The sequence below is a fragment of the Balaenoptera physalus genome (assembly GCF_965194825.1).
Source record: "Balaenoptera physalus genome assembly, chromosome: 13".
NCBI classification, from domain to species: domain Eukaryota; kingdom Metazoa; phylum Chordata; class Mammalia; order Artiodactyla; family Balaenopteridae; genus Balaenoptera; species Balaenoptera physalus.
Window position 1 is genome coordinate 81,509,091 of NC_138892.1, and position 27,311 is coordinate 81,536,401.

At 38.9% G+C, this 27,311-nt stretch overlaps 1 protein-coding gene across 14 annotated transcripts in view; it reads right to left on the minus strand.

Moving 5' to 3' along the window:
* Window positions 1-27,311, minus strand: part of BICD1 (BICD cargo adaptor 1) — a gene marked incomplete at its 5' end in the record, with an annotated part of 211,622 nt that overhangs the window by 181,501 nt on the left and 2,810 nt on the right. The window contains one exon of one of the 14 annotated variants that reach the window (XM_082419719.1): window positions 13,728-16,939. The exons of 12 other annotated variants lie outside the window; for them this stretch is intronic. In XM_082419719.1, the coding sequence (XP_082275845.1) occupies window positions 16,706-16,939 (234 nt within the window). In that variant the 3' untranslated portion in view covers window positions 13,728-16,705. Of the gene's footprint in view, window positions 1-13,727; window positions 16,940-21,147; window positions 27,308-27,311 lie in introns of those variants that run through there. One more of the 14 variants, XM_082419709.1, reaches the window with a different exon arrangement.

Sequence of the window (27,311 nt, forward strand, 5' to 3'; positions counted from 1 at the left end):
GAGAGCTGTGACGCCAAAACTCCATCCATAGCTCTTTTCCTTCTTCCTCTACTTTCATCTCATTCACCCCCATGGCTTCAAGAACTACTTATATGCAATAATTTGACATCATATATTGCACAAGCAGAGCAAGACACATGTTAATGGTTCCTTATTGTCAATTTTCTTGCTTTTTCATTAGTCTTGAGACTCAGAAGTGTATTTGCGCTAGCCTGTTGACTACCTCCACTCTGATGTCTTATAGTTCCCTTAAACTCCATATGTTCAACATTTTTTTTCTTAGTCTCAAATCTTTTCTCCTATGTTCCCTACTTCACTTCATGGCCTCTCCATCCACATGCTTTCCCAAGTTGAATATCTGGAAGCCATCATGGCTGTTAGGCACTATTGGCCAACATGTAAGGGTAACTTTGTAACGGCAATTGATAACAAAAATGTGCAAGAGAAAATTGCAAAGTTGGTTGCTAAATAAGCCTGACAAATGACTGTTAACTTATGCAGATGGTATAATTAGGAAGAAGAGTGAAAGAGAAGAATGAATGGGTTATGAAAGAGCCTTTATTTGTTTGTGTATGTCATTTGTAATTATAAATATGGGAAACTGATTAATTCCATTTTTTCCCACTAAACTCTAAGTGCTATGAAGACAGAACCCATACCTGTTTTGCTCATCTTTGTATGGTTAGCACCTATACAGTGTTTCACATATAGTAGGTACTTAGTAAACACCTGCTGGGATACACAATTGCTAACACAATTAGCTGAAAACACAATTTATCTCTACTTTGATTTATCAAAGTAGGCTTACAGAATGCCAATATATAATATCAGTCTAATACCACCACAAAAAAAAGGAAAGATGTCTAGTGGGACAAATAAAACTTTCTGAGCACATCTGTTGAGTCTTCAGTTCATCATTTGACCAGAAATTTCTCTACCTCACTAGATCAAAGACTCTGATTATAACAGTGATCTTCACCTCAGTAAAACTAAACTGGCCTTGAGAGGCATTTATTATTTTAAAAGCTCCTTTAAATGATTAAACAAGTCTAAAATGTCTGTTATCAAATTTCCTGGACATCAATAGATCAGGAAGGTATGACACAAGTAGAAATGTCTAATCAAGATCTTTGAACTCGGGGGTAAAAAAAAAAGAACCAAGAGAAAGGAACTTCTTCGAAAGCATTCCACCCAAACACCCACTGAAGGAGGAGCTGGCTCCCTGATCTCTGTGCCCAAAGCTGCCAACTCAGACTGGGGAAAGGTAAACATTATATGAATAATTTATGTACAAGGATGGGTGTGTCTGTAAGTGAACTGTCATAACGTATAAATATACAGAAAATAGAAATCTGCTGTCTTCTGGCACTTTTGTCATTTACAGAAATAATATTCATCTAGCCTTAAAACAACCAAACAAATGAAAAACTCCCTCTCCCTAACCCCTCAAATCTAACTGAACATCAAAGTCTATCAACCTGGCCCTCTAAGATCAGCTCAAAAACTATTTTCTCCATGTAAAGTTACTGGCTTTCTGTGCTCACAACACATTCTGCATATTATCATCTACTATAAGAGTATATTATAATTATTTTAGCATCTCCCTCCTCCTTTCCTCTTCTAAGACTAGGAGCTACTTAAAGATATTCAGGATCTCCTGTGTAATAACATAGTATCTGGTAATTTAATTAGTAATCAGCAAATCATAGCCAAAAGAAAGAAGAAATGGGATTTAGGAATATAAATATAAGATTTTGATAGCAAGGATGAATCTTTTCATCCCTCCTACTTTGTACCTCTCCATGGCCTTTTCCTCTACCACTTTTGTCATATCCATGACCATTAACTTGTGCCAGAGAGCATTCCTCATGATTTCAATAATGTTTAGCTGTGAGCACTGAATGGATGTACTTAGCATCAAGGCTTCTTTACTTTCTTGTTCCTCTCTTACTCAGCCCCTTAGCAGAAGCAAAGACCAAAATGTCCAAAACAAAGTGCTAAGATATGCAGAGATAATACATGCATAGTGGTACTGATGAAAACATTGACAAGAATTAAGGAATACTGCTTTCAAAAAAACTTAGGTCTCCCTCAACATCTATGTATATCACTCAACCATCAGGAGACAACCAACTCTTTTTCTAGATAAGAGACAATTTCACTTGCCCCCTCCCATAGTAATGCCATTGGTAACTGTCCATAAAAGTAAACGGATGGTATCTAAATACAAAAGAAGAGAGCTCTGAGCTCTGGGATGACTGATAATGCAGTTCGGCCTCTCTTGTAGGAGAGTGGGGAGGGGGTGTCAGAAAGGTGAGGAAGAGAAAGTGATTCTCAGTAGTTTGGATTAGTATTTGAATCTTAATCTTAATGAAGGAAACAGACACAACTTTCTGTACAAAAGATTTCAGTAGATAACAGATTTTTTGACATTATTATGCAAGTAGACAGTAAATTAACCTGCCTTGATTAATGAAAGCAATTACTAAATGCTGTTATACTAAGTGGATTAACTTTACTGTATAACATCTCCTGGTGATTCTTCAAGTGACCCAGATAAAGCTAGAGACCATTTGACAATATGTTTCTTGCATCTAAGAAGGTATATTTTGCTGATTTAAACCATAATCTTTGGCATTCACACCTGCCATGGATTTATACCTCTGGTATATTCACTGGTACTGTAGCAAAAAAATTTTCATGAAGAGAAAAGGGAAATATTAGATTTTGCTAGCAAAAAAGCCATTGTCCTATTGTGAGATGCTAATACTCATTTTGGAAAGAATCATTTACGATTGAAAAGACAAATCACTGTGTACAAGAAGATATTTGCAACACACACAAATGATAAAAGACTAGGATTCTGAACATATATAAAGAATTCCTATATACCATTTTTTTAAAAGACAGATAACCTAATATTTCAAATGGCTAAAGAGTTAAATAGGCATTTCATAAAACAGGAAATCCAAAATTATGGATTACCTGGGGTGGGGGAGTTGCAATGGAGGAGGGGCACAAAGGGAGATTCTGGGGTGCTCATATATTCTATTCCTTCCACCTGGGTGATGACCACATGAATAGTGGCTTTATATTATTTGTTAGACTGTACATTTGTGTTTGTGTGCTTTTTCTGTATATATAGCATATTTCACAGTTTAAGATGTTTTTTAAAAAGGTTATGCAGACATATAAAACTAGATGTTCTGGAAACTATGGGAGGAGACAAAGGGCAAACAAAAAATATAATCAGGAGATAATAACTGCCACGAAGAAAACGGAAGCAGGATAAGGGGAATGGGTAGAGTTGAGAGAACTATTTATAGTTGGAGAGTCAGTGTCTCTGTACTTGTCTCATGGAACACTGTTGTGGACACAGCAAAGGCAATGCAAACAGAATTCACTATAAAATTTCAAATTGTGCAGGATTTCATAAGGTCCATAAAAGACGCAGGATTTCATAAAATCCACAAAAGATGGCTCCAATAACACCCCAAGTCCCTGATAGATAAGAATTTTACAGCCTTAGACTGTTAACAATTGAAGAAAAGAAAATAAGAAAGCCTGTCTATATTTTGGATGCTTCATAAGAAAATAATGATTTAAGTATTTTTTTAACCTCTGGAAAGTTGATGAAGTCCTCAAATTTAGTTTGAGATCTCTTTAACGAAATGCTCATAGAGTCAGATGTGAAGTGAAGGCTGTTGTAATGTGCCTTTTTGTGGAGAAAAAATACCATAGGTAACAATAAACCATTCATTTTCAATTTGAAGAATTAGTTTATTTTTATTTTTCCAACATATTTTCCATATATATTCATAGTTTCATATGTAAGATAAGAATAAAGAATTCCAATCCATTCTTTTTTTTTCCCTGACTATCCACTATGAAATGTTGGTCCTAGTTCTTAAGTGAATTAATTTTGCTTCGACTTTTTGTGTATATCAGTTGTTCTCAGATAATATAGATTCCAAAAATGGATTAAACTTTAAGCCCTCACACCCATACCTTTTAGTCTAATACATTAGGCTGAACCATGTGGAATTACAATATTCTATCATTTTGATCTACAAAAATGGCAATTTCATACAATTCATCCTAACATGTGAGCTCCAGAGTCTAAGCTGTGTCCTCCTGCTCACAGCGCAGGTCTTGCCTGGTGATGCTTGAAGAGTTGACCATTATGCAGAGGAAGGTGGAGAGACTTTTATGTTTTTTATTTTAACTTTTCCTTCCCATTAGGGATATAGGAATAATAGGATAAAGGAATCCATTATCTCCTCAGCAAAATGGAAAACATTGATAAAATTTATACCTTTTAAAAACCAGACTATGATTTAGGTCTTCATTCAACAAACATTAGTTGACTACCTACTGTGTGCTAGGCCCTGGAGAGAGACAAAAACAAGTAAGACAAGGCTGCTGACTCACGAAGTTTACAAAGAATGGGGAATAAAAAAAGGTAAGAAAACCAACATGTACAGGATATTGTGGTAAGTGCTATTCAAAAGTTTGTCCAAAGGAGGGGGTTCCAAATCAAATTTCTCATTGGGCATTAGAAATATAGGATACTGTTCTGAGACATCTTTTCATAAATGTTTAACTTAACAACAAAAACACAACAAATTAGTCAAAAAGCACATATCAGGACAAAAAAAAAATCAAAAATACAAATTCTGAATAGGTTACAAAAAAGATAGTAAGGTCTTGAATAATTCCATTTTCTTAATTTTAAGTGGGTATCTTAGAACACACGAGTATAAGATCAAAACGTTGTCTTGTTTGAATTGTAAATCTCCACTTTAAAACAGCAGATGGAGTGCCTTCTGTTCACAGAAGGAAAGCCAAGGTCTTAGAAAAGGTAACCACTCACTCAGGGCAAAGAAGCAAAACAGAGAACCCTGGTTCTGAACTTTTATACCCTTGAAAGGTAACAGAGATTTTTACAGAATTATAAGGTAACTAGTGAAATTTCCTCAACGTATTTTCCTTTCTGAGTCAAGGAAACATGTATGTTCTAAGGAAGATTTCAATTACAATGAAAAATGTTAAATTTCCAATCACTGAATTTAAGTCACCAGATTTATAGTCCTCTGGTATATACCATGCTGTTAATGCAGTTATTAATGTCCTTTTTTTTCAGTTCTGCTTCCTCAAATGCCAAAACTACACACTCTTAAATATGTAACCCTGTGAGAATGAGGAAATATGTGTAAAATTTTTATCCAAAGAAATTAAAACCCAACATTTTGCTTCTTATTTGTAGATCTAGTTCTTATAAACATTTAATCAAATAGTCTGCTTAGAAAATAAAGGTCCTCTCAAACTATATGGCACTTCTTTCAATGGAAGCATTGACATGCAGTTTGATAAGAAGGCAAAGGACACACCCCCAAAACAATCTAACAGAAGAGGAATTTAAAATGGTAAACAACATGAAAAAAATTGTTCAACTTTTTTTCTTATTATTTATTTATTTATTTGGCTGCGCCAGGTCTTAGTTGCCACACGCAGGATCTTCGCTGGGGCATGCAGGATCTTTTCTTAGTTGCAGCATGTGGGATCTAGTTCCCTGACCAGGGATCGAACCCGGGCTCCCTGCATTGGGAACTCAGAGTCTTAGACACTGGACCACCAGGGAAGTCCCTTCAACTTTATTAATAATGTAAAAATTCAAAATGGTATGACATTCTATCTTTTGCCTATCCAATAAGTAAGGATTTTTGGAAAAGGAGGCAGTAGATTTCTATTTCTTATGTGTACAGTTCAGTAACACTTGTGACCACAAATAAATGCCAGCATTTTTAATAATCTACATTTCTAATCATATGTTTGTTTCTACTGATACATCCTCAGTAGAGCAATAACAGACTTCAAAGGGTCAGGCCTGGGAAGATTTCTGGCAAGAAATGAAAGCTCTGTAAAATGCTTCCTGGAAAACTGAGGTCCATTTTGACTTGATTTACCACGTTTCAAGGTAAAATTATGCATCTTACCCATGGACTAATATTATTTCTACCTTCAAGTTAAATATCCAAACTTTATATTATTATTCTTGGAGCTACTTTGTACTCAGCCATGTAGTCAGAATTGTGTGCTTATGAATGCAGTTATAGGTTCTCACAAAAAATTAAAAGCATCACACGATAACATATTTGCTGAAGAACTCCCCACTTGTGTCTCCCCATCTTAGCTCTTTCCGTGAGTCTATTCTTTCTCACTGAATTATTCAGTCAAAACAGACTAGGGCTTCCCTGGTGGCGCAGTGGTTGAGAATCTGCCTGCTAATGCAGGGGACATGGGTTCGAGCCCTGGTCTGGGAAGATCCCACATGCTGTGGAGCAACTAGGCCCGTGAGCCACAACTACTGAGCCTGCGCATCTAGAGCCTGTGCTCCGCAACAAGAGAGACTGCTACAGTGAGAGGCCCGCGCACCGCGATGAAGAGTGGACCCTGCTTGCCGCAACTAGAGAAAGCCCTCGCACAGAAACAAAGACCCAACACAGCCAAAAATAAATAAATAAATAAATAAATAAATAAATAAATAAATAAATAAATAAAAAGAAAAAACAGACTAAAGACAGGACGCATAGCAAAAGTAGAGGCAATGACAGAAGAATAATGGTCTGGAGATTGCAATGGGGTGGGGGGAGAATATGCTACTGGCTCTGGATTCTTAGATTTTTAGGATATGGGCGAGAACAGGCAATATCTTCTACAGGAGGCTGCAGGGGAGACAAGTAAGCCCAGTCGAGGAGACAGAAAGAATATTCTGGGAGGAGGTTAAGATACAAGAAAGTTTGCTTACCATGGAGAAGAGCAGCAAACAGGTAAGTAGAATGTTTGGCAGGAGAGGGGTGAGGAGGTAAGAGAATGGATGAAAGGAGGGAGGCTTGCCTGGAGGAGGGAACACAAGGCTTTATGAAGGTAAGTATAAGAGAAAAGATGAATAAAGGATATTCAAATCCAAGCAGAACAGTCTCATTTATAGCCTTTCTTTTATTAGCCCATAGTGAGAGGCTTATAAAGATGTTATGTGCTTGACTTTTAGGCATTTTTAAAAATATTACATTTTTATAAAATTTCTCTGCCATAAAAAAAAACTACCTTTGCCAGAGCAGGAAGGAAGCCAGTGAACCAAGTTACTCACTGGGAATATAATTATAAACATTTAGCATTTTTGAACATGAGAAAAAGAAAAGCTTTTATTTAATAGTCTTCAGGATCTCAAGAAAGAATTCATCCTCCATTTATTTTCAGGGAGATGTGGTGCTTCTTGGAAGAAGCTCAGAGGATCCTGCTATTAAATCAAGACCCATGCGGAAAAAAAATTATCCACTCCACAATAACATGGCATGTAACACAAAGGCAGTGGTACTTATCCAGCAGGGAGAGGGCCCCTTCAATACAGGGACTCCTACCGGCTGACTTAATTACAGCACAGCAAGACAATCCACTACAAAGACAGAGCAACTGAAAGGAGACCGCTGACATCCACACTAGGTTCAGGGACAGATGGTTCTGCTGCTTCTCGTTTGGTATGAGACCTTCTAGAAAAATCTGAAAATGGATACATGCCAACAAGTTTTCAACTACCAGTATTTTTTTTTTTAAGCCTACCGTATGCTACCGTAAAAATAATCCTTAACTTGAGAGTCAATCAGCAAAGATTTACTGAGCTGGGACTGGTGTAAGGGATAGGAAAAGGCCTAAAGCAGCTTACCATCTAGTTTAAGGACATGGATTAAACTCTGATTTAATTTAAGGGCTTTTCATGTTTTTCATCATGCTGCACACACACACAAAATTACAGCAGAGGCCATAAAACGACTGCCTTAAAAATTTTCAGATGATAACAAACACAAATTTACAGAAACAGAGTGGTTCCACCCTGGAAAACATGGCTTTAAACAAGGGATGATGCACTGAAGCCTAATTCAGCAGTCAAGGTAACTGAACGTTGTTAAAGCAGTCACCATAGCAACCACAGGGACTAGGGCACAAAACATAATTAGTCCCTCCAATTATGAAGTTATAATACAGTCACTAAATAACAGCCCTGAGTAAATTCTATCTTGTAAATAGTTTTAAGGAAAATGAAAATTTAACTACAAACTTACTAAAGAAGGACCAAGCTATTACTGTCATACTGTTTTATTAAATTAACACAAATGCAGCCTTTCTGCATGCAGCAAACTCTACCTTCCTGGTCACTTTAAAGGATATGAATTAATCAAAATCATAAAATTCTTTTTTTTGGCCACGCCACAGCTTGCAGGATCTTAGTTCCCCAACCAGGGACTGAACCCCAGGCCACGGCATCGAAAGCGCCAAGTCCCAGCCATTGGACTGCCAGGGAATTCCCCTCAAAATCATAAAATTCTTCATTCTTATGTGTGAATGTACAACAATGCCACCCAAGAAATTGAGTTAATTTACAATTTCTATAGCACACACAATTCATATTTAATACTCATAACAAGTCTATGAACTAAGAAAGCACAGCTCAATGAGTTTAAATAAAGTAAATGAATGTACAGCACTTGGAGAACTGCCTGTCACACAACCAGCACTATGTTAGTCCAAGCTATTACTTCTACCATTACAGTAGTATTATTGCTGATATTATTATTATTGTTAAAAATGCAAGTTTTGAAGTCACACTGCCTGACTCAAATTTTGGTTCCATCATTAACTAGGCAAGTTACCTAATCCATCTGTGACTCAATATTCTCATCTATATAATGGAAATAATAAAAACATCTACTTCGTAGACTACTGAGGGTATTGTGATCAGACAGACTACATATTTAGCAGACTACCTTGTATGTGGTAGGAGACGAACACAATTTAGCAATTATAACAGTTTAAATGTTTGGTCTTGGCTCCTAGCCAGTAAATAGGGAATTGGAATTAAAACTCGGGTTTCCTGACAAAGTTTAGAACACTTTCTACAGCCACACTGCTAGGAAACATAGAAACAGTCCATTTAATCAAACAGATACACCCAAGCATTATTATAACATAGTAACAAAAAGTAACATTGGTTGCGCATGCTGACATTAGCTATGGAAAGGCTTTATATGTTGTAAGATAATCAGGCCAGATGCTCCAGCTGAAACATATACCACCAAACATGCTACCTTGTTCTCTTTTTTCTACTATGATTTTTTTCCTTTTTGAAAAATATAGAAAAATTATATATCTGAGTAATGTATCACCACAGTAAATATTTGAAAGTATTGTTTCAGGTCACAAAAGCAAAATAACTTCTTAGTAAAACAACCACTTTAAAATACTAAGTATTCAGTGAAAACCAGAGTCATGATAAACCAAAACAGTGCTATACCTCCAGGTATTAGTAACTATTTCTGGAGTCTTAAGCAAACCTGATAATAAAGCTCCTAAATAAAGAACTGGGATATGTTTAAGAAAGAAAACTTTCATAACTTAAGAATGTTCAAACTGGGCACACAGTGGTCCAGGTAAGTATGGGTGGACATCCTTCTAGAGAGATTGGAGTTCAGGGCAGCACTAGGAGACTGAGGATCCAGGAAGGAGGGGAGGGGGATCTAAGAAACCAGAAGGAAGGAGATGCCCAGTCATCTCCTCTTTCTCTGTTCTCTCTTCCCTCACTCTCAAAATTCACTCCATTTGGGGACTTCCCTGGTGGAGCAGTGGTTAAGAATCCGCCTGCAAACGCAGGGGTCACGGGTTCGATCCCTGGTCCAGGAAGATCCCACATGCCGCGGAGCAACTAAGCCCACGCACCACAACTACTGAGCCTGCGCTCTAGAGCCTGTGAGCCACAACTACTGAAGCCCACGTGCCTAGAGCCCGTGCTCCGCAACAAGAGAAGCCACTGCAATGAGAAGCCCACGCACTGCAACGAAGCCCCTGGTAGCAGCAACTAGAGAAAGCCCATGCACAGCCAAAAATAAAATTAATTAATTAATTAATTATTTTAAAATCCTGTTTAAAAAAAAAATTCACTCCATTCATCAAAAAGGCAAGTTCAGTGCTTGGTGATATAAAGTTGAATAAGACACAAAGAGAAAACATGAAACATGAAAATCAAAAATCACTGAACAGGGAATATTAGAGTTACCTCGGGTTTTACAGGAGAGCATAGAGAGACCTCAGCTAACCAGAACATGTACTTTGGGCAAGGTTATGTGCCAGGTGGTCCTGCACTTACCATCTCATTCAAAAATAAACATAGTCCTGTTTACTGTTCCTATTCAGTAGATGAAGAAATGTAGGCTTTGAGATGTAAGAGGTACACTCAGAGTAAAATTTGGGTCCTTTTAATCCAAGCCCAGGGCTCTTGGTAAGGCATGATGACCCGCCTCCAACTCCTCTGCTTTCTCATTCTTTTTTTTTTTTTTAAAGTGTTTAATTATTTATTTATTTAATTAATTTTTTGGCTGTGTTGGGTCTTCGTTTCTGTGCGAGGGCCACTCTTCATTGTGGTGCACGGGCCTCTCATTATCGCGGCCTCTCTTGTTGCGGAGCACAGGCTCCAGACGCACAGGCTCAGTAGTTGTGGCTCACGGGCCTAGTTGCTCCGCGGCATGTGGGATCTTCCCAGACCAGGGCTCGAACCCGTGTCCCCTGCATTGGCAGGCAGATTCTCAACCACTGCGCCACCAGGGAAGCCCCTGCTTTCTCATTCTTGACTTTGCTTTCTTTATTTTTTTTCCATAGAAGGGCAAGAGTGTCAGTGTCTAGATCAGAAGTCAAAACTCAAATGTCAGGGAAATCCCTGGCGGCCCAGTGGTTAGGACTCCACACTTCCACTGCAGGGGGCACAGGTTCGATCCCCACTTGGGGAACTAAGACCCCACAAGCCGCACAGCCAAAACAAAAAACAAACAAACAAAACCTCAAATGTCAACAAGGAAGCGACAGATGACACAGTAAGGTGTTATGGATGAGATGGAATGGTGGGGACTGTGGTGAACTGGAGATTCATGCCCTTTCTGAAGAAGAGGGATTCAGCTCCAGCCCACTGATGTCATGAACAAATGTGGGCCCAGGGCTTTGTGAAATCTTCCAATTTTTTGAGAGAGCTCTGAAATCCAGATTTTTTTTACATGACTCTCCTTATTGTAAAAAAAGAAGCTCCCTACACCAAATGTTTCTAAATCACTGGGCTGGCTTTTGCCTACGGGGTACCGGTTTGTGATCTCTACTCTGGATGAGAGGCGGCCAATCTCACTGGCACTGCTCTCCGTCACTCTGGTATTTCACCTGCAGAGTTTACCAACCAAGCAGCCATTGCAAAACAAACAGCAGGGCTGGCGCAGCTGTTGTCAGCAGGACTTTATTCTAATTCTGCAGTATTAGTGAGACAGCCATGTTTAATGATAGAGTTACAATGCTGAAAACAATTTAGACATCCTCCGTTCCAAACTCCATCAATGCGTGACTCACTTCCTTAACATCCCTACCAAACAGCTTTTTGGCTTCTGCTTAAACATCTCCTTTAGCCAACAAGGAAGTCTCTCTCCTCAGAAAACCTGCTACTTTTCCCTCTGCTCTTAGTCTTCCATCAAGGAAGGTCCTTCTTCATATTAAGTTGAGCTCTGTATCCTCGTATCTGCCACCCATTAGTGCCTGGATCATTATACCTAGAACACAATATTCCAGGAGCAGATGGACAGACATTTACCATCACATTCTGGACAGTGTTTCTGTTAATGCAGACTAAGGTCGCATGAGCTTCTTCATAGTCTGGTACACTTGCCTCCCTGGCCCTCAGGGACTACAATGTTATCTAGCACTGCCAGCGAGTCAAGAAATATCCACAGCAGAGGGGATAGAAAGCTGTTATTTGTACCAGTCACATTTTTTACTTTAATTTCAGTTTAAGGATATATGTATGCCCCAGTCTCCATGTTTCTAATCTAGAGTACACACATTGCTTCCTATAAATGATTAACACTTTTGTTTAAAAAATACTGACGTCCATTTTAGTAAATGGAGGGGGTTGCCTTCACAGAATGTCAGAAGTGTATATATATGGCTAGTTTGTTTTAGTTTTAGGAAGAAAAATGACATTTTAGCTTCGTAATAAAAGGAAGAAATATGACTACACACAATGTGTATCATGAAATGTAGCCAACTTAAGTCCAGTAAATTACATCACAGAGTATAATAACTATAGGATGATGCTTGTTTTTCTGTCAAAGTCATGAGTCCTTTCCAAATGTTAAATGCTTCGGCAGACATATTTTAAAATTCTTTTTTAAACAAAGCATCAAAATCGGGATCCGTGAGAATTTTCAAATTCAAATAAATATGGAATATTTCATCTCCTAAATTTAATCATGAAATATTATTTACTCCTTCATTTTCATACCTCATCATATGATTTCTTTATATTCTTCTTAGCTTGTTATAAAGAAACACAGGAGCCATCCTGATTTCTCCCTTTCTTTTGCTCTCCCGATCAATTAATTAGCAAGTCCTTCATCATGCATCCTGAATCATTCTTTTCTCTCCCCCAAGTAGATCTCCCCCAGCCCAAGCCACCATCACCTAATACTGCAACTACTGCAACAGCCTATTCACTTGGCTCGCTCCTTCGCCAGTCTGCAAGGAAGAGACAGAGTGATCTTCCTGAAATATTTATCAGATTACATCACTCCAGCGGCTGCCCGTTATGCTTAAAATAAAGTCCAGACTTCTTGCCAGGGCTCAAGGTCCTGGTCGCTGTCCACTGCTCCATCCTCCTCTCTAACATCCACACCAGCCCCTCCCTCCATATTGTAGGGGTTCTCTATCGAGGGTAGTATGGCTCCACCCTGGGGGGAGAGGAGGTATTTGGAAGGTGTGAGGGTGTTTTTTTTGGTTTATTCTTTGTATTTATTTATTATTTTTTACTTTTTAAATTGAGATATAATTGATACATAACATTGTACCAGTTTTTAGGTGTACAACATGATTTGTTATATGTATAATTGCAAAATGATTACCACCATAAGTCAACATCCATCACCTTCACATAGTTCCAATTTTTTTCCTTGTGATGAGAACTAAGATCTACTCTCTTAGCAACTTTCAAATATATAATACACTGTTGTTAACTCTAGTCACCATGACGTACAGCAACAGCGCTTTTGTAATCACAATGACCTAAGAGTGGGGACACGCTGGCATACTGTGGGCAGGGCCAGGGATGCTCACCACCCTCCAGGAGCCCCACAGCCCCACAATGCCCAGCACAGTTCTACCCTACAAAGGACTACTGCACCCAAAATGCCAGTAACACCAAGCTCATTCAAACCTCAAGGTCTTTACCTTTGCAGTTACTTTCAACCCCAGACACTGAAATCTTTTCCAGGCTTGCTCGTTCTCATCACTTGAGATGTCGTCTCCTTTGAAAGGCCATGTCTGGCCCTCATTTCGTTTTTTTTTAATAAATTTATTTATTTTATTTATTTATTTTTGGCTGTGTTGGGTCTTCGTTGCTACGTGCCGGCTTTCTCTAGTTGCAGCGAGCGGGGGCTACTCTTCATTGCGGTGAGCAGGCTTCTCATTGCGGTGGCTTCTCTCGTGGTGGAGCACGGGCTCTAGGCGTGCGGGCTTCAGTAGTTGCGGCATGCAGGCTCAGTAGTTGTGGCTCGAGGGTTCTAGAGCGCAGGCTCAGTAGTTGTGGCGCACGGGTTTAGTTGCTCCGCGGCATGTGGGATCTTCCCCGACCAGGGCTCAGCTTAGTTGCTCTGCGGCATGTGGGATCTTCCCTGACCAGGGCTCGAACCCGTGTCCCCTGCATTGGCAGGCAGATTCTTAACCACTGCACCACCAGGGAAGCCCTGGCCCATATTTCTAAAATAGCCTACCCAGCATACCTGACAGTCTTATTATTCCTTTACCCTGCTTTCTTCACTTTTTAGCACACATCATTATGCAAAACTATTTCTTTATTTCCTTACTCTTCTATGCTTTTCTCCCCCACTGGTATGTCAAGTCCCTGAGGGCAGGAACTTTGTACCCCCAGCACCTAACTACAATGCCTGGGACATGGCAGGTGTTCAATAATCATCTGTGAAATAAATAAATGTCCATAGTAATTTTTCTTATTTAGGATTAGGAATTTTAAAAAAAGCTTCTTTTTGACATACAGTGTCATCTAACCTTCATTTCTAGTTATTTTTTTCCTATGTCGTTTTCCTTTTTTGCAATGGACTGTCACTCAAAGAGCTGTTTTTACATGCCACAACTTTTATTTTTACTTAAATACATAAATACAGAGAGTTAACAGTTTAAAATTCCCAAGTCATCACTTAACTCATTCACAGAATGTGAAAGAGTGTTTTCTTATGAGTATTTTTGTAAACCTCGGAGTAAATGTGTTACTTCTTCTGCCAGTAGGGTCAGGAGTCCAATGGCATGACTGCTTCTGAGGACAACAATAAGCATAGATGGTGGTGGTCCCTTCACTTTGAGAGGAGCAACTCCTGAATCCACCCGAATAGAGAATAAGCATCACTTTTTGTCAAAAATGCTCACAAACATATTTTCAAGACCAAGAAGAGTTGAAAAATAATGCAACATAAATTTTTTAAAAATCATACTTCAAAAATAGATAGCTAGTGGGAAGCAGCTGCATAGCACAGGGAGATCAGCTCGGTGCTTTGTGTCCCCCTAGAGGGGTGGGAAAGGGAGGGTGGGAGGGAGATGCAAGAGGGAGGGGATATGGGGATATATGTATACATATAGCTGACTCACTTTGTTATACAGCAGAAACTAACACACCATTGTAAACCAATTATACTCCAATAAAGATGTTAAAAAAAAAAATCATACTTCGAGAGCACTAAATCAAAAGTTCAAACCAGGTCTATGAAATGGGCTAAGGGAGAAGTGCTAAGAGGGGATGTGTGGAATTACATCTAGATTTTAAGATATGATTTTATTTAAACATATAGAAATCTGTTAGAATATGCAAGAAGAATGAGTATAATTTGATTCCTTTTATGTTCCACACATTTAGATACTAAATGCTAACCAGTGCTTCTCTTTGATGCATGGTATTTGAGGACTGGTATACAATTACCTATGGTTTGTGAGAGACTGTTGGGCCCAAGTATTGTGTGCATTTTATACCTTAACACAAACTGCCAAATCACATTCTCAAAGCTCATAGCAATTCATACTCACACAATGTATAAGAATGTTCACATTTCCACACACTTGGCAACACTGTATCTTATCAATATTTAAAATTTTTCTAAGTTGATTGGTAAAAAAGTGAAAACTCACTATTATTTAATTTGCATTCACTGACTACCGATATCGAGCATCTTTTTACACGTTTATTGATTATTTGCAAACCCACTTCTGTTTGTCTACTTATAGTCTTTGCCCTTTTTCTATGGTATTATTATTGTTGTCAATCAACTCAGGGTAGCTGTATACTAGGGATAATAATCCTTTGTAAGTCAAACATGTTGCTTTTTTTTTTTCCAATCTGTTGTCTGTATTCCACTCTTGTTTGTGGTGCCTACCTCAGTTTTCAAAAAAATTTCTATGTAACCAAATGTGTCAGTCTTGCCTTTTGATTCTAAGTTTTATATCTTGCTTAGGAAGATTTCCTCCACACTGACATTTAATAAATGTTCCCAGGAATTTTCTCCTAATTAGAGTTCATTCTTTCATGATCCATTAAATCCTTGATATTCTGGTGTAAAGTTAATGGGAAGCAAAGAGATAAAAGAAGATGAGAAAGAAAAGTATACAAGGAGAAAAGAGACTGGAGAAGTCTTACTTTTTAATGTTAAACAGGGAGTTTTAAATGTGATGCTGGATTGCTGAATTTTTGCTCTCCATATTGTTAATATTAGATTATAAAGGGGAAAAACCTCAAATAGTTTTGACTTGAAAATATAATTAAGCTATAAACATAAGGAGAAAATTATTGATTTAAAACTATCTGAACACAGGGGCTTCCCTGGTGGCGCAGTGGTTGGGGGTCTGCCTGCCAGTGCAGGGGACATGGGTTTGAGCCCTGTTCTGGGAGGATCCCACATGCCGCGGAGCGACTGGCCCGTGAGCCACAATTGCTGAGCCTGCGGGTCTAGAGCCTGTGCTCTGCAACAAGAGAGGCCGCGATAGTGAGAGGCCCGCGCACCGCGATGAAGAGTGGCCCCCGCTTGCCGCAACTGGAGAAAGCCCTCGCGCAGAAACGAAGACCCAACACAGCCATAAATAAATAAATTAAAAAAAAAAAAAACTATCTGAACACAAATAACACTATAAAGGGTTTTTTTTTTAAGTAAGAAGAGGAAGAATTACATTTTTCATAATATGAAAAATGAAAAAATGTAAGATGATAAAAAGAAATGAATTCCAGCTTAGGTTATAGTTCATCTGAGCCTTTTCCATAAAAGTTTTAAATTTTATAGGAGTATGATATTATTTATTACTAAATAGACCAGTTAATTGGGAATTACTGCAGAAATTTATTTTTCCAATGACTGTGATAAGAACAAAATAACCAAGGGCAGAATTTTTATAGAGCTACAGGTAATAAATGCACTCAAGGCAAAAGCGTTGATGTACTGCTTACATCTAAAGGTTTTTGCTTTTATTCAGTTGTAGCCTCTGAGCATTCTTACTAAAAAGTCAATTCATTCATGCATTTTAAAGGCTAGTTTTATATTTTTTCTAGCATTTTTAATTGTTCCAAGCAGAAGGGTTAGTCAGAGGTCCTAGACCACTGTACTGTCAGAATCAAAAGCCAAAAGTCACTGTTTTCAAACATAAAGTTAATGATATTACTCTCCTGCTTTGACACTGTCGATACTTTTCCCATGGTATACAGATCAAGCTCCTTAGCACTCCCACAAGTGGCCTGACCCCGTTCCAGAGGCGTAAGGGAGATACTCGTAGAAAAGCAGCAAAATGGAGGTTGAAGCTGAATCAATGGCAACTGAGAGAAAAGACAAGAGAGGAGGAAAACAGCCATGAGTCCTAAACAGCAAAGGCAATGAGCAAGGAAATATTAAGTCTAGTATGGACGGAGCTCAACATTCGGGGTCTGATCCACAGGTTAGAATCGAAGTCAAGACCTCAGGGCATGTGGCTCTCAGAGCCGAGGGAGTCAGGAATCAGAGGGTGTATGAGCGATGAGGGTTGTCAGGAGCAGGACCAGCCCAGCCACACGGAAGGACAGTGGCACTGAGGACCCACACTGAAGGGGCAATCAGGCAACCTGGTCACAATGGGGTAAGACTGGGCAGCTGCCACTCTCCAATTCACAAGAGGCCAGGAGGCTAAAAGAAACCCTAAAACACACCAAACGGGGCACAGGAGCAGCAGAGACTTCCAGACCCCTTGTTAGTTGGAGGTACTTCTCATCTTGTCATTGGGGCCTGGCGCTCAGGGGCAAAGCCTTCCCAGGCAGACGTCGCCATGGTCAGCCACGCCGGAGCCGAGGTGGGGGAACTGACAAGCCTCCTTACAAGGCCCTTCATCGTCTCCCCCCAGACCACCTCCCACCCCTCATCCCATTTCAAATACTGCCTGCAACGACACAGATGCTGACGAGCAACAATCTCTCCAATCCCCCCTCCTCTGCAGGCTGTTTCTTCTTCCTGAAGGACTCTGCCCCTCATCTGCCTGGAAAATCCCTCCTTGTTCTTCATGCCCCTTCACACGTCGCCCTGATCAGAAACTTTTCTCTGATTCCTTTGAGTTTGCTGCCCTCCACTTTGGTGTCCTATCAAGCACAGCCAACACATTATTATTTTTACTATTTTGTTATTATTATGAATTATTATCACCATCACATCCATCAGTTATCAGGTGCTTACGAGGTGTCAGGGACTGTAGTAAATGCTTTAGATGGATTTTTCTTTAACATCTATAGTTACTATCTTCCTCCATTTTACAGAGGAGGAAAGTGAGAGATTCGTAGAGTTTTAAGTATTAGCCTAAGATCACAGTTACTAACCAAATTCAAATACAGTTTGTTCTAACTCAAAAACCCATGATCTTTCCAGTAAAATACCTTAATCACATTTGTTCATGTCTTTTGCCTCTAACAGCAAATAACTAACTTAAAAATAAAGACCACGTCTTCCTCAGTTTTGTACACCCAGCATAAACTTGGCATATAACTGATGCTCTCTAAATATTTCATACATGAATGAATGACTGCATGAATGACCAGCATCCATTCCAGTCCCTCAGTAACTAGAACATCAACTGCGGCACAGAACCAGTAATACAATGTTCAACTGTCCTTATGTCACGTTAGACTAAGGTCCACTAAATGGCTCATATCGTCCAGAATAAGGGACAGAGTAGAAGAAAGTTAGGTAAAGATTCTGGTTCAAGGACCCAGGCAAGTCAACACAGTATCTTTTTTAGTAAACTGATTTAATTGGTCAAACAAATGGTTATTTTTAAAACAGGTAGTCTAGTTCAACCTCTTTTCAAAATAACTGTCTTAATTACTTCACCTTTTTCTTCCAGCCTAAATGAATGCAATACCACAGACATCTCTTACACACTCGCTGTGGGGGAGGCAGGGAGAAGCATGCGACAAATCTCATGAGCTACCAGGTTAATTTGAACTCCTTTTCCCTGAAGGAGGTTACAGTCTCCTTGAATGTACACACACTGGGGGAAAAAAGGCGTGGGACACGGACTCCTGTTCTCAAATCCTCCAAAAGTTTCCCCTATCACTCAAGAGTAAAAGCCACAGTCCTGGTAACAATTTAAAAGCTGCCGCATCACTGACACCCATTCCCTCTCTGACATCATCTGCTATTCACATCCCACCCCAACCCCTCGAGCCACGCAGTCTCTTTGCCTGTCCCTCTCAAGGAGGCTTTCTCTGATCCTTCCCCACTTTACAGGCCATCTCCCCCCTTTCATGCTCTATTTTTCTCTATAGCATTTAGGACCATCTAACATTCTATTTCACTTATTCATTTTGTTTATTGTCTCCCCTTCCATTCTCCCACAGAATGTAAGCTTCATGAGCATGGATATTCCTGTTGGGTTTTGTCTCTGCTGTATTCTCAGCACCTAGATCTGTGCCTAACACATAGGAGGTATTGAATATATTGTTTTTGTAGGAAAGAATGAGTGAACCTTAGTTAGCTTTATGCAATGACCTACATGTTCATGGTATTTACTTTGGTGTCCATATTTCTAAATCACATTAGCATCACAAATTAAAATGCAACTTAAAAATTTTTCACTTGGAATTGATCAGTGATGACAGTTCTTTTCATTGTCATTTCCTGAAATGTCTTACTATAACCATTGTCTAAAAATGTAATTGTGGGGCTTCCTTGGTGGCGCAATGGTTAAGAATCCACCTGACAATGCAGGGGACACCGGTTCGAGCCCTGGTCTGGGAAGATCCCACATGCCACGGAGCAACTAAGCCTGTGCGCCACAACTACTGAGCCTGCGCTCTAGAGCCTGTGTTCTGCAACAAGAGAAGCCACTGCAATGAGAAGCTGGCACACCGCAACGAAGAGTAGCCCCTGCTCGCCGCAACTAGAGAAAACCTGCATGCAGCAACGAAGACCCAATGCAGCCAAAAATAAAAATAAATAAAATAAATAAATTTATAAAAATATATATGGTTTAAAAATAAATAAATACAAATAAAAAATTAAAAAAAAATTTTTAATGTAATTGTGGTTTTTTGAGATCCTGGTCTCAACTTTAGCAAATAATAGCTCATATTACCCCGAACACTTCAATGTGACTTGCAAAGATATAATATTTATTTGGCTAAAATGAAAAAAGCACATAAAACTTGATTGGAAATAACTGCAGTGATTAAGAAGACCTGAGAACTCTCTTAAAAAAGGATAAGAATGCGCAGTGATTAAGAATCCGCCTTCCAATGCAGGGCACGCAGGTTCGATTCCTGGTCAGGGAACTAGATCTCACACACATGCCACAACTAAGGAGCACATGTGTCACAACTAAAGGAGCCGGCAAGCCACACTAAGGAGCCCTCGAGCCTCAACTAAGGAGTCCTCCTTCCGCAACTAAGACCCAGCGCAACCAAAATAAATAAATAAATTTCTTTTAAAAAGGGTCCTAGTTCTAAATTATTTTAAAATATTAACAAAAGGGGTTATTGTTGTTCAGATAATTACAATGAGATCATTAAACCATAGTTAATTGTGAATCACCAACACTAAGAACATTTATCAACTTAAAAATATAATACAAAGGGCCAACAATTTAAAAGCATTTATAATTAGTTTTCAAGTGTGTTATATCCTTTTTTCTCTCCCTCTAGTGGTTGCTTTTTCTTCCTAATTATATTTCCTTGAGGTTTTGAGCTTAAAGGCTCTGCACACATACCAGCATTAGCAGAAAGAATGTCAGATTGTGACTTAAAGGGGGGAAAATGGCCATGTATGCCAAAAAGATAATCTGTAAGATGGTAGTACCTTCAGCTCATCAAAAGAAGCCATGTACAAGATTAAACTTATCCTGTCTCCATCTAATTACCTCACATGGAGGTCAACTTCAAAAAATCTCCTAAAACTATCTAGAGAATGGCAATCAGTGAGGCTTATCAACAAAGCACATTCATGTTATAATATAAACCTCTTTCAATTTCAAAAGTTGATGGCTAAGAGCTCTTCAGCAGTGGCATTTGATTCCACATTAGTCTGCAGTATGCCGGAGACAAACAAAGACCCATCATTCTGAACCTTCTATTTACAGACCCACACCAAACTGTGCAACAAAACATTCTTAAGGAAATTGCTACTGTTACTGTGTACTTCCCATAAATGTAAACAGGTTTCTTTTTTTCTTTTCTGAATATAAAGATAGAAAGACAGCAGATAAATACTACATTTTAGTGTAGTGCTTTTTCTCCATAAAATAATATTTGAAAACAGTAAGCATGTATAACCAAAAGAACAAGTGAAAATAACCCCAGAAGTTAAAGATCAATCCATCAAAGCAATTCTTTTCTAATGTTCTACTTATGAATTTGTAAAGCTGGCATAAACAACTGCAAACAGGATAGAGCAACAAAACAGACACAACAAAGGAGACAAATAACTTTTAAAGGAAACTTCAAACAACCCTGAAGGATCAAAAATTATACACTTTTAGCATGCATCTTAATTGTCTAACATAGTTAAGTTTTTTTGTTTGTTTGTTTGTTTTAACATCTTTATTGGAGTATAATTGCTTTACAATGGTGTGTTAGTTTCTGCTTTATAACAAAGTGAATCAGTTATACATATACATATATCCCCATACCTCTTCCCTCTTGCATCTCCCTCCCTCCCACCCTCCCTATCCCACCCCTCTAGGTGGTCACAAAGCACCAAGCAGATCTCCCTGTGCTATGCGGCTGCTTCCCACTAGCTATCTATTTTATGTTTTAACATAGTTAAGTTTTTGATGACATTTGTTGGTTTTCTGAAAGGCTTTCCCAGTGTCTTCATTTATAGAAAACAGAGAAGTAAAAAGACTGTGCCATTGAGGCTTACATACCTCATGGCTCATGACTTCCCAGCTTTTCTTACCAAACACTTCTATTCCTATAGAGTCATTTACTCCTAGAGTTGGAAGTTTCTAGGAGAGAGGCTCTCAGCCCTGGTTGCACCTATGAGGGGAGTGAGGTTAATATACTGAAGCCCCTCTCCACCTCCAATGACTGATTGAACTGTCTCAGGGTGGGGTCCAGGCAGCAGTATTTTTATAAATCACCCAGCTGATCCTAATGAGTAATCTGTATTGAAAGTCACCTCTTCAAAAAGAAGACCTCAGGGGGATCTAGGCTCTGCACAAATACTTCTGATGTCGAGTTCCAAAATCTCATTTGAAGAATCTAAAGGCAATACACTACTTTATGGATGGTCATTTTTCAAATGAATGGTGATTTTTTTTTAATTTTCCTTTTTTTTATTAAGGTATAATTGATTTACAATATTATATTAGTTCTCAGGTATATAACATAGTGATTCAAAACTTTTATAGATTATACCCCATTTAAAGTTATTATAAAATATTGGCTATATTCCCTGTGCTGTACAATATATTCTTGTAGCTTATTTATTTTATACATAGTAGTTTGTACTTCTTAATCCCTATCCCTGTCTGGCCCCTCCCCACTTCCTTCTCTCCACTAGTAACCACTAGTTTGTACTCTATACCTGTGAGTCTGTTTCTGTTTTGATACATTCATTTATTTTATTTTTTAGATTCCACATATAAATGATAACATTCAGTATCTGTCTTTCTCTGTCTGACTTATTTCACTAAGCATAATACCCTTCAGGTCCATCCATGTTGTTGCAAACAGCAAAATTTCATTCTTTTTTTATGGCTGAGTAGTAGTCCATTGTACCACATCTTCTTTATATGAATGGTTATTTTTAGAGGGCATGGTCACCCACCATTTCCCCTAACAACTACCAACAGAGTTCCACAATCTTTCTACTTGTCCCTCTTCCTAAAAAATCACTTCCCTCAATCTCCACATGACTGGCTCGTTCTCATCATTCAGGTCTGGAATCAAACGTCACCTCCTGGGAGAGGCTTTTCCTGATCATGCTTTCCCCAGCCAGCCCCCATCTCTTCACTCACGGCATTTCTCACATCTGACGTGCGTGTGTGCTTGCTGACTATCTCCCCATAAGCTCCCTTCAGGCAGCTCCATTTTGTCTGTCTTGCTCAACCTTTTATCTTCAGCAAGCAGCACAGTGTCAACCTAGTAGCCACTCAGAAAAACTTTTGAATGAATAACCGAAACAGAACAAGAAGTAATGGACATGCCTCTGATGAAGGCTGTGTTTAAAAAAAAAATAAGTAATAGACAATCTAAAGCAAAAAAAAAAAAAAAAAAGAAAAAAAATTCTGATTGGTATATAATGTAAAATAGTTGACAATCCAGATTAAAAATATTGGACTAATAAAAATTATGGGTGGTTTTAATTTTCTTCATACCTTTGTGTACTTCATTGTCTTCAGTAAAAGTAAATTATCTTTACAATTACAACCAAAATAGTATAATAATAAAAATAATTTTTTATGAAAAGTTAAAAACAAAAAAACTCAACTGTCACAGGGCAAAGATGGGCTAACGTAATGAGGCCCAACTGCCTGCATCATCCTGGCTTCTCCCCAAGACCCAGCATGGACAGGATGTGGCCACACTGCAGGACCAGCTCTTGCCGGCCCTGGAAACCAGCCACCTATTATGGTGTCCACGTAGGTCCGACACCAGCCAAGTAGACAAAGGAATCAAAATCGCTGCTCGTTCACCCATAAAACTTCCCATCTTTTCCCTTGGTATATCACAGGCCTGCCATGGGGCAACCAAACAAATCCCATCAGTTTCCTTCACACACACCTACACTAGTTTTCTCTCTCACAGGGCCACCCAAGCTATCCCGTGGGCAGACCCTGGGCCACCTCCCAACCCCTCGAAGTCTCCAGTGCCGACCACACTCCCTGAGGCTCTCTGGTTTTCTTCCCTAATCAGTCCCATTTGCTTCACACTTGAAACGCCAGTGCCTTAAAAATACAGCCCTGTCCTAGAAATATCTGCATTTTGAAAGGATATACTATTAAATAAAAAATGTCACGTTACAGAGTAATACGTACGGCATGAGTCCATTTTTATAAAAACTAAAGAATAAGAACAACAAAGAAGCCTGCATATGGATTCATATGTTTAAAGTTATTTAAAGCAAGTATAAGAGAATACTCACCAAAGTATTAGCAATAGAGACAGAACTGGGAGGAGAGGAAGGGGAAACTATTTATTTGTCTATGCTTTTACCCAACTGGGATTGTTGCCACAAATTGTCATAATTACACAACGGTAATTTTTAAAGAGCAATCAAACTCTTGTGGCCAAAAAAAGAAAGGTAAAAGTGCTAATGTACTCTCAAGTATCAGTCAGTGGGGGGTAAGTGCTGTTGCTCCCAGCACCCCTAACCCTAGAGGTCTGCAAGGGCTGGTTTTCCTCACTGTGCCAGGCCAGCTTCTTGCCCATTGTTTATGAGTTTATACATCTCTTAATTCAGAATGCAAATGGGCTTCCCTGGTGGCGCAGTGGTTAAGAATCCGCCTGCCAATGCAGGGGACATGGGTTCAAGCCCCGGTCCGGGAAGATCCCACATGCCACGGAGCAACTAAGCCCATGCGTCACAACTACTGAGCCTGCGCTCTAGAGCCCTCGAGCCACAACTACTGAGCCTGCGTGCCACAACTACTGAAGCCCGCACTCCTAGAGCCCATGCTCCACAACAAGAGAAGCCACCGCAATGAGAAGCCTGCGCACCACAAGGAAGAGTAGCCCCCGCTCACCGCAACTAGAGAAAGCCCGTGCACAGCAACGAAAACCCAACAGAGCCAAAAATAAATAAATAAAAATTAAAAAAAAAAAGAAAAAAAGAATGCAGTCAAACTAACTGTGAAAACATCATTAAACTGTTCATATATTCCATATTCTGGAAATTAGGTTTGAATAAAATGACAACCAATTGCACAATTTATTCACTTGTTTTAGTAAACTTAGAGTTGAGTACTTTAATTTATCATGCAACTTATGCCTCCCCTAAAAAGAAAACATGAACTTAAAAAACATATAACTCAGGCATCAACTTTACCCTCTGAAACTGCTCTTTCCCCCTAGAACCTTCCTTTGTGAATGGAACCACCTTCTAATCCATCCTGATATTCTCAAATCTACTCTCTTCCTCACATTCCACACCCAGTCACATCCAATACCGCGTTCCACCCTACACCTCCTAAACAGCCCTCAGGTTTGTCCTCCCCTCACTACCCCTACTGCCCCTGCACAGCTCCAATCCACCCTCTACGACCAATACCATGACCTTCTAAACTGCATGTTGACTGAGGTGTTTGAGCATCTCAGGGTAGTAAGGTGCAAAGAAAGTGGGCTTCTTCCTGAACCAGGTTTCACCACTTAGCTTTGTGGCCTTGAGAAGGACCCATAGCCTCTCTAAGACCAAGTTTTCTCTTCTGTGTGATGCAAGCCATATCTACCTTGTAAAAGGATTGCTATAAGAATTACAGATAAGGCATGCAAAGTGCCTAGTCCTAAATGGGGCTGTATACATAGTTCAATGCTTTATTACTTTAACTATCTTCTTATCTGTAAAAAAAGGCAATAAGCCTCTGAGTTACTCTGAAAATTAAATGAGATAAAATGTAAGGCACCAAACACAGTTATTGTTTCCTTTCATTTCCTTTTAATGGTTCCCCATCCCCAAGACAAAATATGGCCACTGCCACTTTCCCAATTTCATCTCCTGCTACTTCTCCTTTAGCATAATGATTTTTTTTGTATTTTTTTTTTTTGGCCATGCCATGCGGCATGCGGGATCTTCCCCGACCAGGGATCAAACCTGTGTCCCCTGCATTTGGGAGCACAGAGTCTTAATCACTGGAGAGCCAGGGAAGTCTAGCATAATGAATTAGGTACACAGTCAGACTATGCACCTCTTCATGCCCTTCTCTCCTTCAAAGCCATGTTTACAGGTAAAATCTTAGGTGTAAGAAAGTCTTTTCTATATATTTCAACTGCAAGTTAAATATCATATTTTCAAATTTGGAATGCAATATCCATAAAGTACAAGTGTATTTATGGGGAAGATAGGGAAGAATATTTGTAAGCATGAAATTCTGAAAAAAATCTTCAAACCATGGCTGCTGTACATGTTCATGCAAATATGATGAATGTGATGAGAGATTATAAAATCTTGCTAAATGGTATCTGAGAAATAACTTTGTCAGGGATGAAATCTTGAGTTGAAATAAAAAGGAAAAATGGTACAAGTTAGAGAAACTGGGTCCAAAAAAAATATGATTAAAGTGATTATGTTTGTTTGTTGAGTTGCTTATAAACACTTTCCAAAAGTATATGTCCATATACTTTAGATGTTTTAATTAATTTGATAATAAATGTGATAAGTATAACATGTCACATGTCTTCTTTAAAAACAACAAGAGATAAAAATACTAGCTTAGATAAATAAATTCAATATTAACTTTCTCTATGTTTATTCATAGACTGGAAAAGAAATATGGGGTTTTTTTCCCCATATGATTTTATGATTTAGAATTTACAAAGAGAAGAGAAACTAACAAGCTTTCTAAGCATAAGAGGAAAAAAATTAGTTCTGTTTAAAGATGAATTCAGGTAGTTAAATGGCTTTTGTCAGGTCCCTAATGTGACAATCTCTAAAAGTATGTAAGTTCAGTACTTATTTCTTGAATGATTTAACTATAGTCCTGAAAAAGCATCAAGTTGGCTCTAAGAGGAAAAGCTGCTCTGTGTCCACAAAGTGCTTCCTCAGCAGCTGGTGTCTATCCTCAGCGTCAGGTTGAGAAAATGAGCAAGAAAATGAGTTGAAGATTCTTAGTAGACAGTCCACTGTAACCCAGCTGCAAAACTTTTCTAAAGTTGTCACATGGACATGTTTTCTAAAATGTTACCAGGAATGCTGAATCATTTCTTTCTAGGGGATCTTTTAAAACTTTCCTACATTTTAAATTTAAAACATTTTTAAAGCAAAAAAACAAAAAACAAACCAAAACAAAAACCTTAAATTCTAGGTTTTGTTTTTTTTTAATGAATGTTTATTTTTAAGTTTCAAATTATTGTAGAGCCATAACTCTTCTTCAAACACTATTTTGGCCTGGGTGACAGGCACAGTGCTGATTTACACACATCCCAAACATACAATCAGCCAGGCCCTGAACATAACTGGGCATGGGTGTCCCCCAGGCCACTAAAAAGCAAGCATTATTCATGAAATCATAAAGCCGTGATTAAGTATTCTAGTGGACATGTGCTTTGTCCAGCTCCCCAAAGATAATGAAAAGGAGAACATTATGATGATGTCAGAAGTCATTCTTTTCACATCATTAGTACTTTCCTTCCAAGTGTGTTCTTTCAGAATTACAGTAGTCATGCAGGCACAGGGCAGAGCCCTAATGATATGAGGCCAAGCCAAAGAGCAATCCAGACTTAGGGAAGAAATTAACTAGAAAAAAATTAATGAATTCATCATCTTGATTCTACACATCTTCAGCAATACTGCTCACCTGCATTATTGTCAGAGCTGTATACAGCTTGTGAAGGGGGACAGCAGCATTGCTGGGGGCTGCCTCTTGAAAACAACATGACCTTAAAGACTGAGCCGTGTCGCGACACTGCAAATTACTAACGTCCAGCTTGGACTTAGCACAGTATTTTTCTGTTGACATTCCCATAAACTGGTCCAATTACTTTTAAATGAATCATATCTGTTGAAACAGCCTGG